The following is a 14,139-nucleotide window of genomic DNA, read 5'->3' on the forward strand; positions in this document are numbered from 1 at the left end:
CAAGACCTTTGCCTCTGTAACTTTTTCTTAATTCTTTAATTTTTATTGCAGTATTTTAATTTGTACAGATGATCTCATCAGCCAAATGAGGGGTTTTGACCAAGTGATGCTCTTGAAAGGAGTGAAAGAAGAAGATGTGCTAAATTCTCTTCAGAGAAAAAGCTTCTCAAAAGGTCTCAAAACAGCTTGAAGAATGGTAAGTGTACAGTACTACAAGGGTCATAGTTGCTCACACTGCTAAAATCACACAGAACATAAGCTGAGCTCTCTGTCCATTAAACAACTTCATCTGGATTGTTTGTTTCATTTTGACCAGGTCTGGGATCTTAGGACTGAGAGATCCTCTGGCTGAGGACAAGCTACACCACATCAGTGCTGGATATCAGCCACAAACTGTTTCCAGACACGAGAGAAGAAGATCACGATGGGGAGATGAAACCAGTTTAGATGTGATGATGGGAATCATTATTTTCTGGAACAGTATCTCATGTCTTATATGTATCACATGATCTGTATCACAGTTGACTGGATGGGACTGTGTGACTTTTAAGGACATTTCATCACTCATCTGTGTGAACTGATTTATATATGAGGTTAATGTATTTTTGATGATAATTATTTTCATTGAATCTTATTTGTCTTGATGCTACTTTATCAACTTTATAGTCTATGCTTCAATAAAATGAAAATGGTGAATATTGTGTTCTGAAGATTCTTGATAAATACATAATTTTACTAGGTAGGCTCATATGTGTTTATTTTAGACTTGGAAAAACAACATATTAATTATTGGGATTATTTTTTTATTTAAGACATAAACATTTTTGATCGGATTAATAACATCTGGGACATCAGTACACCAGAAAGTAATTTTTTTTATATTTTAGTAACAAATATGCACATTTTTTAGTGAAATAAAGGGAGTTACGAGATTAATTATTCTGCATTACAAGATGGTGCCATGGGCTTTATTGTTACAAACACTTGAGGGATAACTGAGAATGTAGCAGGAATGATCAACATGGATCTTGTACTGCATTAAAACCAAGAGCACGCACATTACTGATGTCCAGCACCTGAGGAGCAAGATACGGGGGTGAGGAGGACATTTTTACACTGATTTTTGCTAAATAGTTATATATATATATATATATATATATATATATATATATATATATATATATATATATATATATATATATATATATATATATAAATTAATATTCTTAGCACTGCATGAATTTGTCCTTGTGTAATAGTGAAGTATCACAATGTGTATACATTGTCCTTGATTACTGCTTTACAGGTGGGGAATAGATAAAGGCAAGTTGTTGCAGGTTCATCCATTATATTTCTTGCCATTTACTTCAAAAATCAAATAAATAATCTATTATTTTCATTATTAAATCATTTCTTTCTAATTTTTCAATGTTTCATCATATGGCCTCACAATGTCCTGTCAAAAGGTATAATAGTCATGATGAATAGAATAGAAAACAGAGGACTGTGAAAACTGTCAGATATAAATGTGACTCAGCTCAGTTTGTTGTTCATGATGAGGAGAATACATATATGTAGGTTTTACTGCCCTTCTACCCCCAGGGGCCCAGTAGCACCCCCCGGAAGAGCCCAAAACTGTACTTTTCAAATGGCTGTAAATCAGAGTCCAATTAACATATCAAAGAGGAAATGGGCAGGATTATTACTTATGCTATGCTGATAAAATAATGTTGAGCTCAGTTTTCAGAAATAAATGGAAAGCTGGCATAAAGGCATTTTAATTATTGCTCACTTTAAAATACCACATTTCAGTCTGCCTCTCAAATATATCATAGAGGTTTGCACAATAAACATATTTAGATATCCAGTTTTCCTTAAAATAAATAATTTATTTCGTTTCGTTAATAAAAAGTTTTAAACTACATTACCCACAAGCCTCCATCGTTCTATCTATGCAAAGGCAACACTAGGGGGCTGTTTTTTGTAGTTCATTGAAGTTATGCTTAGGGTTAGGATTAGGATCTTGCTAAAGATGTCATTTTTGTCAAGATAGCAACACTTCATTGTTGACTTAATATATTACTAATGTGATGATAGCAGCAAAACATACTCTTTAACATGATGCGCTGTTTAATATGGGTTAAAAGATAGTCCAACCACAGACTGTCCTGAAAATTCATAGCCAATGACATCAAAGCTGAGCAGCAGCGTCACACTTCCTTATCCATGTATGACAGATGTCTTTCGTTTTTCGGCTGAAGGGATAGATTCGGTTAACAATAGATTAAGCTTGCTACTTATTCGATTCTGTTTTATTAACGTCTTCACCTTCCTCCGTTGTTCAGCTTGACAAACATTGGGCAATATTGATGTGCACATGCCCAGCAGTCGCAGTTGTATCCAACAGACAGATTCCTCTATAATAAATATAAGACACATTTTTAAGATTTGTATTTTTTTTTTTTGACCAAAGACAAATATATTTACTAATCAAATGACGTGCTTCTAAAATTTACATTGCATATTACATTGTGTTTTAAAGTTAAAATTGTTCACATTTGTGTTTCTGTGATTTACCATTCTCTACCATTTGAACTCTAGGAATAAAAACTGAAATTATAAATGAATGTATGAATGAATGAATGAACAAATAAATACATAAAGCATAATAACATGCATATGTTTGTAAGGATCTTCCATTATTTATTTATATGTCAAACTCATTTAAAGACAACATGCCCAAATTACTACACTGCGTCCTCTGTCACCAAGCTCGTTTTTGCCACCATAAAGAATAAAAAGGCAGTTATGTTGTAAACATTAACTATTTTCAGTATACAAATGAAAATGCTTTTATTAAAAAACAAAACAGTAAATACAGTATGTCTTTCAGAGAACACTGGAAAAAGTGTTGTGACCAAAATGTTATACAACACAATGTAAATGTTTCAAACTCACAAAAAAACACCATGAAGACATGCATGTCAAGTGTGCAATATATTTTTAATATGGAGCGCTATTTTTAACTATTGTTTTCATCACTGGTTCTGTAATGTTTTCATTATGAGCTTATAATTAAAACAAAGTTACATCTTCTGCAAAAATCAAACCACTGCAAAGTCAAATCACTGATCCAGGGACCATTTCTGTGTGTGCAGTGGATTAAGAGTTAACAAGGTGAGTCCTTGTGCATGATGGAGCTACAGCGTTATCCTCAAACAATCCTGTAAGACAGAAAGGAAGGAAATATTAAATTACATTCAACTTATACATTACACTGTGTTTTGTTTAGACCATAAAAGCAGCCTCTGTAAAGATGCTGTATAATTAAATGTTAAATGCATCCATTATTGAAAGCAAGTAATTAATAGCAAGCTATAGTCATATGAATTCTTTTGATAGTGTCAGATGAGATCGTCCTGGGGCTTGTACAATATCATACAAGTGTTAAACTGGATTATTAAGACTGTGATGTGTTTAGGGATCATTTTTAAGACTTTGACCCTGTCCAGATACCCACACTTGCAGTCTTGGCCACTTGAGAGTGTGTGTACATGACAGTGTGTGCACAAGACTGTCCCCGGTCTTAATAATGCCAAAGCACAGCGTCCTTAACACACACTAAACCTCTCCAATACTGCTCCGGAGCACTATACAAAGCCTTGTGTATCCCATCATGCATCATTTTTTGGAATAAATAGTCAGACTTTTTGCCGAGGTCTCACAAGAGGTCATGGAAAGCTGTCCAATGTACAGTATGTGAAATATTGATAATTAGTTATTAAAAATCTCTGTAAACACATAAGTGTCCCATAAGGCAGTGGCTCCCAATCCTGGTCCTGGAGAAGCCCAACACTGCACATTTGAGATGTCTCCCTGATCAAACACACCTGATTCAACTCATCAGCTCATCAGTGAAGACTCCAAGGCAGATAAGAGAGACGCCAAAACCGTGCAGTGCTGGGGTTCTCCAGGATCAGGATTGGGAAACACAGTCATCAGGTCATGAAAAGTTCGACACACACTTGTGGTTATCATGCTCACTCGAACACTAGGCCAAATACAGGAAAGACTTCAAATAAGTAATCAAGTGGTCAAGTGCAAAGATGGCAAGTGTGGGTATTTGGACAGTGCAACAGTTTAAGAAACAACAAATGCTGTACAAATTATAACAGCAGGAATGTTTGATAAAAGGGACAAACTATCACAGACTTACTGCTGCATATATCTGCCTCCGCAGCTTTCTGTCTTCTCCATTTCTGAAGGAATCCCTCTCCAGAAACACCACTGGGCTGACTGCCTTTACGTCTTTTCAGCTAAAAATAAAAAATAAAAATAATAAAAAGGGGAGAGTAAATAAAATTGAATTATATACAGAATGTTAATAATGATCTGTGAGCAAAATATTTAGATATATATATATATATATATATATATATAAACTGATATGAAAGAACTGCAAGATGGAAAAATGCATGTTTTATTATTTATTTTTAATTTGATTTTTTTTTTTTGGGGGGGGGGGATTTACATTAAAAGGTATTAAAAGCATGGTACAGAACATATGATTACTGTGATATCTGTCATATAAAAGCACATAAAAGCACTAACATTACAGTGATACAAACATAGCTGGTTTGGTGATTATTGTATTGTTGTATTGATTATTAATATACCATAGTAAAACTACAGTTATAGTTTACTGTGTTTTAACTTCACATTTCATTTATTACTATTGTAAGTGTCGTGATTACCATGATTTTACTACAAATACAACTTACATCATTAATCCTGAAATTAATAATAATATAAAACGGATCGAAGGTCTATGGCACGTCAGGTGACAGTTTAATCAGACTAATTAGCAGCTGTGTTCATTTATTTAAACGCAATGAAACTCAAAGACAGCCGCGGATGACCGATATAATACAGCGATTAAACATATGGCACTAATTTGATTAATAAATAAGACAGAATACATTTTATAAAAGGCATTAAAAGAGCGTATATACGACTACTCACCCAAACTGTGGAACTGATAGCAAGTATCGCGATGTGTGCTGAATGAGACTTCTTGAACGTGATTTCATAGCGATAAACATCTCATGTCCTCGTGTCGAATTCTGACGCCAAAAGTTTCCCATTGAAAGCAATGAAGGTCGTAGTGCTTCGATATTCGACGCCGAGAGGCACATTTGGCGTCATAAAAGTGACGCTAGGGGCGCTTGACCATGCTTCGGTTTTTGACGCCTTTGGAGTGAGAATGGGTTGCACTGACACACAAGTAATAACAAAATGATAACCTGATGATAAGGCTGAACGATATTTGATTATTTATAGATTACTGACATGGCATTTAAACAATCCACCTTCAGTAATTCGATGTATAGCACATTTATTTATGCACAAATTAAGCTTGAAGACAAATATAATTATTAAATTAATTAGATATACTTATATTTTTGAACAATAACTTTTGAACATGATTGATTAATTGACTGATGTGGTCCCTGCTCTCTAAATGTCATCTTTTAAAACATGAACATTTCATTCAACTTTAATTCACATCAACAAATGCACTATTTACTTCTTACAAAAACATTACCTGTCAATAATTAATGGTTTTAATTATTAGTAATATAAATAAAGTAATAACTATTGTAACTTACAGCTAAAATAGTACCTTTTTAAAGCATGTCAAGAAACATGACAAGCTTTCTGAAGGGAATTTGTGTAATAAATATTTCATGAACATCAACAATTCACAGCCATATTTATGGGTTGGAGTTCCAAATGAATGAACTAATTGCAGTGTTTTCTTTGTTTCTGTTCATGTGCATCTGTGTCTGTGTAATTTTTCCAGCTAAAGAGCAGATGGTTTGTGATCCGTTGTGTTCGGAGGAAGGATGCTGGGGTCCCGGTCCAGACCAATGTCTCTCGTGCAAATACTTCAGCCGAGGAAAGACATGTGTCAAGTCCTGTAACTTATATTATGGGTGAGTATTGTATGTGTGCAAACAAATCATCTGTGCTCATGTAAAGAACTATTTTTTTTCTTCAAAGTTCTTATTTTTAATAAATAAATAATTGCTGATGCCTCAATATGAATATGTTTTTCAAATGCAGATTTGTTCAGATGGGCCACTGGCTCCAAAGATATATCTGCAGTGTGATCAGACTATCAAGATCAAGGGATCAAAATGCTTTTAATGCTATTTATAACTCAAAGGAATAGACAGACTCCCTTGCTTTTCTGGCAGGCCGAAATAAAAATTAAAATAAAATGGAGACATGGATACAGGCTTTGAAAGGAACGGGCAAAATGTCCAATGCTAGGCTTTTGTTTGCAAATGTGTTTGTGGCATTTAAGATTGAGTTAAGAATTTAAGAACTACTTGTGTGATGAAAATATAGCTTGTATCCATGGCAAATTTTAATTATTAATTAATAAAAAAATTATTCATTTTATTATTCCATTAACCTCTAATGTCAGATAATAAAATAAAAAAATAATAATAAAAGAAAGATGTTCTCCAAATAAATACAAAAATACTTTTAATTCAGAAAATGTTTAATTCAGGATTACAAATATCAGAATATCAGATGAAAACATTATATATACTGTACAGTTATGTAACGTTTTTTTAAATGTTTTTTAATTGTATTATTATTATTATTATTATTATTTTTGAGTCATCATACCGTTGGCACTCATTCACTGGAGTTTAGATTTCATTACATCTTAGATGTTTGTTACAGGACTCAATAAGCTTTCTTTCTTCGCTCTTTGGAAACTCTTTTTGAATACTCTCAATGAAACTATCGACAGCAGAAACAACTGAGAGTAGTACTGACAGCTCCTTAAGCTGTTTCCACTTATATTGCTTTTCTAGTATGTCTGTTTAGTTAGTTGACCTAGATTTGGATTTAATCACAGCAGCCCCTGGTCACAGAGTATAAAGGCCTTCAGTGTTATGCAAACTGTGTATATTTGTCAAACAGTGCATTTCGCTATATACATGTTTTTGTAGAATGTACCACAGTATACAATAATTGGCTCATAACACATTGATCTCTGTTTGTTCTAGGGATGTTCGAGAGTACACCAATGGCTCAGTTTGTGTTGAGTGTGACAGCCAGTGTGAAAAAGCTGGAGAGAAAAGTTTGACGTGCCATGGTCCGGTACGAGCCTACAGGCCATCTGAGACTATATTAGTTACTGGATTTTGTTTTTGCTTGTATTAAGACTTCACAACCTTGACGTCAAACAACAGAAAAAGCGCCATCATCTCATCATAGCTCCAGTCTGCATATAGCATGAAACAGAGTGGTGTTGATAAGAAACAAATTAAACTATCCACTTACAGTCTCAAATTTAAATCCTGTCTGTAGCCTCATACAGAATGTATTGTCAAACCGTATTAGATGATGCAAGGCTTGGCTAACCATGCTGTATTACGCAGTTGCATGTTATTGATGCAAAGAGGTTGTTTATAAGTGGTGCTTGCATTTAATATGTATGTTATACTTACATTGGGATAATTCCCTTTACACAAATAATTAAACCATGGTGCATAACATAGCATAATTATATGAATGTTTACTTTATTTATTTATTTTAATTTACTTGCTTTTCCAAATGAGCTTTAGATTTTTGTTTGTTGGACAATAAAACAGGTGAAATTACATAAATTACATAGATTTACATTTTTTTTTTTTTTGCTAAATTTTGAGATGTATGTTTATTTATTCTGCAAGGATGCATAAACAACTTGTATATGTTACAAAATAGTTTCATTTGAATACTTAGTAAAAAAAAAAAACAACAACAACAACAAAAAACTATAAATAAATATATATAATTTCCACAAAAATATTATGCAGAACCACTGTTTTCAATATAATACTATAATAATATGGTAATAATACTTTCTTTGTATCCGGCATATTAGAGTAATTAATGAAAGATCATGTTATACAGTATATACATGGGGGGTTCGGGGTTGGGTCTGAGTATCTAAAGACCAGAAAATCATTTATAACTTCAAAATATTTTGTTTTTGTGGTTGAATGTGTTAGGTGTTAGGAAAATGATATTACACATTTCATTAAATGATTCCTTTCCCCGTTTAAAACAATGCTTCAGTCTATTGAGACACTTTTAATTTCTTAATCTTAAATCTTTCTCTCTTCTCCCATTACAGGGTCCAGATCACTGTGTGAAGTGCTTGCATCTCAAAGATGGTCCCAACTGTGTGGAGAAATGCCCTGATGGTCTGCAGGGAGCAAACAGCTTCATCTTCAAATATGCTGAGACCAACAACGAGTGCCATCCCTGCCACCCCAACTGCACCCAGGGGTATGACTGTTTGCTTGTGTTTGCACTTACATCTATTTGTAAGCTTCTTTCCTTCCTTCAACTACATCAAGCACAATATGCCTAGAGCACTAACCTAATTGACCATGTGGGTAAAGCCATTGTGGTTACCGCATTCAGTTAGACGCATGAACCTGGGGGATTTGAGAGCAGAAAAACTAGTTCCTGAATTCCTAGATCAATGGTTCTTGAATAGTTTTGCTGCAGGAACTAGATTTTGCGCTGGACTTGTGTGATGATCCATCAGTGATAAGATTGTTTATTGGACAACAATGTGTTTAAAATTGAACACTGAAATGCATAGGGGTTAAATGAATGGCCTAAACTAAGTAATATGCACAATTATTAACATGTATTGAGTGTTTAATTTGTAATAATCACATTTCATGACTTTATTTATTATTCTCCGCTCAACACTTTTCTTTTATTTATTTATATATATATTTTTTTACCTGGATGGGCAAATCTTACAAAAAAATGTCCAGGTCACATGTCAGATCAGAGGAAAATTTAAGAAATTATATTTTACATGAAGAAAATGAAGGCTAATTTTTTTTTAATCTTTTACATTTTCAAGATAGTTTAGCACATTTTTTATCTTATATTAACATAACTGTAATGCACCATATATTAGTATGATGCTAATTGTTTTTTTATAGTTGTTTTTTTTTTTCAGGCTACTTATTTTGTTCTTTTTTACAGGACAGAATAAGAAATGGAAACCATGGTGAAAAATAATTCAATAATACTGGTAAAATCTACCAGTCTGTTGCAATGCAACTCAAGTCTATTAATTATTCATTGTTATATATTTTTCTGTGTTGTAGTTGTACTGGTCCCAGAGTACAAGATTGCATTGGCATGTTGGACAGGTAAGATATCTCAAGTGCAGCTTTGACAAAGGACAAATTACAATAAAAAAGCAAAAAAAAAAAAAAAAAAAAACTAATACCAACACTAATAATAATAAAAAAAAAAAAATCATAGGGGTGCGGGGGGGGGGGGGGGTTGCTTTACTGGTTTATAGAAAAATCAACTTGTTTATTATCCTATGATCTTTCAGGACTCCTCTGATTGCAGCTGGGTTAATTGGGAGTCTCTTTGTGATGGTGATCATAGCTCTGGGTGTGGCCGTTTACATCCGTCGAAAGAGCATTAAGAAAAAGAGAGCTTTACGTCGTTTCCTGGAGACTGAGGTGAGAGTGGCCTGTTCTCATATAAGTTTGATTAAATCAGTGAACACTGACTAGAAGAGAAACATTCCATACATTATGCATTATTTCTTGTGTCTCTTCTGTCTGTCACTATGCATCAAAATCCTTCCCTGTCCACAGCTTTTTCATTCGTTTAGTTTTGTTTCTTGGTGAGCTGCATGCTTAAAAATTCCACAACACATAGCCCATAAAGTATTCAGTGGAGGGCCTTCCTTAAACGCGTGGCAGGTTTGTTGGGTTAATGCATAGCCCTGTTGCCCTGAATGACTGTGCAGCCTATTAAAAAACATGGCCTGTCTATGCTGGTTTGGATAATTTGCAGGTGGAGCATCAGTGTTATAGACAGCTGTCAGGCTGAGAAGATGCCCTGTATCCAAAAGCTGACAGAGACACTCACGCACTAGAATCCCGAAATCCGTTTTAGCAAACCTGAGGCCTCTTTTCAAGTAGAAAGTGGTGTGTTTTTGCGAGGTCGAGACGAGGTCTAGACCACCTAGTTTATATATATATATATATATATAAAGAATCTGCACATTTTTGTATTAAACTCTTTTGAATTCCTCTCCCTGCATTTACATTTTATGTGCATTACTCTTTTGTTGCTTAAACAGAGGGAATGTTGAACCTGAAATATTAATTTACTTCAGCTAAGATAAAAGCTTTTTTTTTAGCTATGTCAGTGTGCACATATACTGTACTTTTACAATTGGAACAATAAAACTATTTTTTGATTGACAGACATTTCTCTTTCAGCACCACATATCTGGACAGCTCCCTCTAATGCTCAGTCTGAATGCTGGGTTTCAGCACCACAGAGATGGACAGTTCTACATTGTGTGTTTAGTCTGTACTTTCATAAATCAAAGTGGCATCCCTCCAGTCTGTGCTGTGATTGGTTAAACAAAGTAACAGTTAACCCCATGAATAATGGATAACCAAATTTACACATTTATAGATTGTTAAAATATCACTATAAAAATGTATTTTCAATTATCTAAGATTGAAAGTGCTGAGTGGACTGTTTGTATAGGGTGTGCTGGGAGTTTCCTCTTTCTTTTCACATAAATAAGAACAGTGCATCCAGGGACTAAATATAATTCTTTTAGCTGCTATTTAGCTGTCAATGGTTTAATTTCTCAATTCAGAAAAACAATAACTAAGTTGTCGTTTAGCAAATACTTGTTTATGTGGTGGACAAAAGGGACAATCCCCCTGGAGAAACCTGGTGTTAAAGGAATAGTTCACACCAAAATAATAATTCATTTAACTCCTTAATTGTTCTAAATCCCTAAAACTTTATTTTTAAGGGCTTTGGAGTGTTTTGGTTTCAGTAATATCCTACACCACTATATTAATAATATTTAGATTTTAAATCTCTAGTGCGCATAGTTGAAAAACACTGGCTTTTTCTTATCCAGGTCTGAAGTCTGTTTATTATGAAGTCATGCTATTAAACATGTCTGCCACACACACACACACACACACACACACACACAGCTCCAGCCCTAATAAACTAATCGGCACTTTATATTTAGCAATTATGTCTCTGTACATACTTTTCAACCTCACCTCTTCTCTAACCTTCTCATCTTCACTTGGTTCCCTTCACAACTGTTTACTCTGTAAATATCTAGTAACATCTTTATTTTCCCTCCTGGGAAGTCTAATGACTGCTGCATAAACAAACTTAATACCAAAAAAATATGGTTAAGTGTAATTTAAAAAAAGAGCTTGTTTTGGAGCTCTCTGTTTTTGGGTGTTCAGTAGTTGTGACTGAAGACCTGGTTGTTTAAGCAGTTGGTGGAGCCGTTGACACCCAGTGGTACAGCACCAAACCAAGCTCTGCTGCGAATACTGAAGGAAACTGAGCTCAAGAGAGTCAAGATTCTGGGAACTGGAGCCTTTGGCATGGTCTATAAGGTAGCACTTCTACGTTTAATGTGTGTACCTGTCAGCATTTGTTGTTTTATATGATTTGAAGGGCTGTTGACTGATTCTGATGTCTTATTTATAAGGGAATCTGGGTTCCAGAAGGAGAAACTGTGAAGATTCCTGTCGCTATAAAGATACTCAATGAAAGTACAGGACCTAAAGCCAATGTGGAGTTTATGGATGTGAGTTAATTACTTTGATTCTTATAATACCACTATAAAGCGTTGTTTGAATGTCAGTTCAGCTATAAAGGTAGTCATAAAATCAAATGCAATCCCATTTACTTTCTTTCCTGGTCTTAATATAATATATAATACTCACATAATATTGTGCACATTTATCCTAGTTAAATAAGAGATGTAGCTTCCTTATATTACCATTTAAAATACTATTTTTTGCAAGAAATTAATTATTTTATTCAGCAAAGAGGGATTAAATTAATGTTAAATATTACAAAGGATTTTTTTCTTTTAAACTTTGTAATCATCAAGGAATCCTGAAAATACTGTATCACAGCTTCCACTAAAATTGATTATCCATTTTTCTTTTGCACCATATCAGCATATTATAATGATTTCTGAAGGATCATGTGATTTTAAAGCCTGAAAAATCAGCTTTGATCACTGTAATAAATTATATTAATAATATATATTAAAATATATATATTGGATTGTTGATTTAATAAATTCAACTTTTTTGAGCATTTTTTCTTTTAAAATAAAAAATACACACACACACACACACACACGTATATTCAGAGAGAGAGAGAGAAGTTTTGAACAATGAAACTTTAAAAGTACAAGTAATAATAAATAAATGCTAATAAATATGGAAGTGTCAAATAATATCATCATAAATGTTATGGCAACATAATTTTAATTAAGTAATTACAGCCCAATAACAGACATAAAATGAGATCAATTGTAATTTATTGTCAAGGTAAATGTAGTAAAGAAATGCTATAAAAGGAAGCCATGATCTGTGGACAGAAGAGTCCAATAACTGCAAGAAATCACCTACTACAGTATATCACGTCTCCTTTTTTTCTTGTCACTCTTTTTTTCTGTCTCTTTCTTGCTCTCCCAAGATTCAGGGAGAGGTCAGGCTCCTTTAAAAAGCCATCAAAACGCAGCCTCATGTGCTGCGGCTGACTGTGATTGCCAGGGAATTTCTTTGTGTGTGTGTGTGTGTGTGTGTGTGTGTTCTGTTATCTGTGCACATACATAAGCAGGCAAGATGATTCAGACCTACTCATGAAATATCCGTATTCATCCTTGTCTTCGTTGTAACACATAAATATTTATATACTATATGTGCTTTTTTGAAGGGCCTTTTTCCTTTTGAAACATATAGCTAATTAAGTGAGACAGGCCAGCAGTGGCTGGCGAGGTCAGGCTCACTAATGGAGGTTATCTTCACTGTAGGAGGCAAGAGTACGATAGTATTTGCAGAGAGACTTGTTATGCTTTGTGTATGATTTATGCTTATAGTGCTGCTATTTGCTTTAAAATAAAGCTAAAAATGTAAAGGGGTCATATTATTATTATTATTTTTTGCCATTGTTTTGTGTAATGATAATGATAAGTTTTAGCCGCCAAGAGTTGTTCTTGACCTTCTCTCCAACCCTTTGAATTAAATGAGCTGTTTATTTGCTGTTTGTACATGAAGACTTCTGTTTAAACAGCACTATGAAATGAAGATTTGTTGTCAGCTCCAGTCAAGTTTGAACAATTCTGTCCTTAAATAACAACCAATTGAATGGAAAAAAATATGCACCATGTTCTTTTTTTTTTCTTTTTTTTTTCTTTTTTTTTTATAATGGCAAGAGACAGATTTAAAAGTGATGAAGGGGACAAGATTTGAGTATCCTGCACTTTGATAATCACTGTCTCAATGATTTTTTTTTTTTTTTATGCATTTAGCATTTTGTAAATTATATTATAGATTTTGTTATATTTTGTATAATTTGTATAATCTTTCGGCTTTCAATGTCCAGGATGTTGATTTCTGTTGAACTAATTTATGTTATTAATAATCTTGAATATTTCATAAAAATGTAATCATAAAAAGTGCTGTAAAAATAAAGAGTACAGATTAAAGATTGCAGTCAGGTGTTTTTTTTATTTTTATAAATAGCTTCAGAAAATACAAACCAATAATTAAGTTTTGATGTATTACTCTATTCTGTCTTGGAATCTGTCTTGGGATCTCGGAGATTGTAAACAGAAGTGACAAAACATACATTTCACATTATACAAGCATTTCAATATACATTATACAAGCATTTCAATATTATATATATATATATATATATATATATATATATATATATATATATATATATATATATTATGCAAAGTTGGATACTTTGAAGATGTGTCTTAAAATTAATGTTTTAAAAGTTAAAACATTTCATTAAAACAGCACATTAAAAATGCCCACACATACGTGAGATGCTGCAAAAGATGTTTACATGTTTTCACAAAAATTATTTGTGTGTGTATATTGTGAAGTACTATTCTAACGTTCTTTAAGAGACATTTCGGTTGTCAATGGGAAAACATCTCCAGAGAAATATTTTTATGATGTGACTTCAACACCCTATTTTTTCTGTTT

At 33.4% G+C, this 14,139-nt stretch overlaps 1 protein-coding gene across 1 annotated transcript in view; it reads left to right on the top strand.

Moving 5' to 3' along the window:
* The window catches only part of LOC113093589 (receptor tyrosine-protein kinase erbB-4), an 84,736-nt gene that overhangs the window by 44,621 nt on the left and 25,976 nt on the right, over positions 1–14,139 (top strand). The window contains exons 15-21 of the mRNA XM_026259281.1: positions 5,864–5,996; positions 7,089–7,182; positions 8,205–8,359; positions 9,205–9,249; positions 9,441–9,573; positions 11,389–11,511; positions 11,607–11,705. Of these exons, the coding sequence (XP_026115066.1) occupies positions 5,864–5,996; positions 7,089–7,182; positions 8,205–8,359; positions 9,205–9,249; positions 9,441–9,573; positions 11,389–11,511; positions 11,607–11,705 (782 nt within the window). The remainder of the gene's footprint in view (positions 1–5,863; positions 5,997–7,088; positions 7,183–8,204; positions 8,360–9,204; positions 9,250–9,440; positions 9,574–11,388; positions 11,512–11,606; positions 11,706–14,139) is intronic.

This window comes from Carassius auratus, unplaced genomic scaffold (assembly GCF_003368295.1).
Source record: "Carassius auratus strain Wakin unplaced genomic scaffold, ASM336829v1 scaf_tig00215105, whole genome shotgun sequence".
Classification (NCBI taxonomy): domain Eukaryota; kingdom Metazoa; phylum Chordata; class Actinopteri; order Cypriniformes; family Cyprinidae; genus Carassius; species Carassius auratus.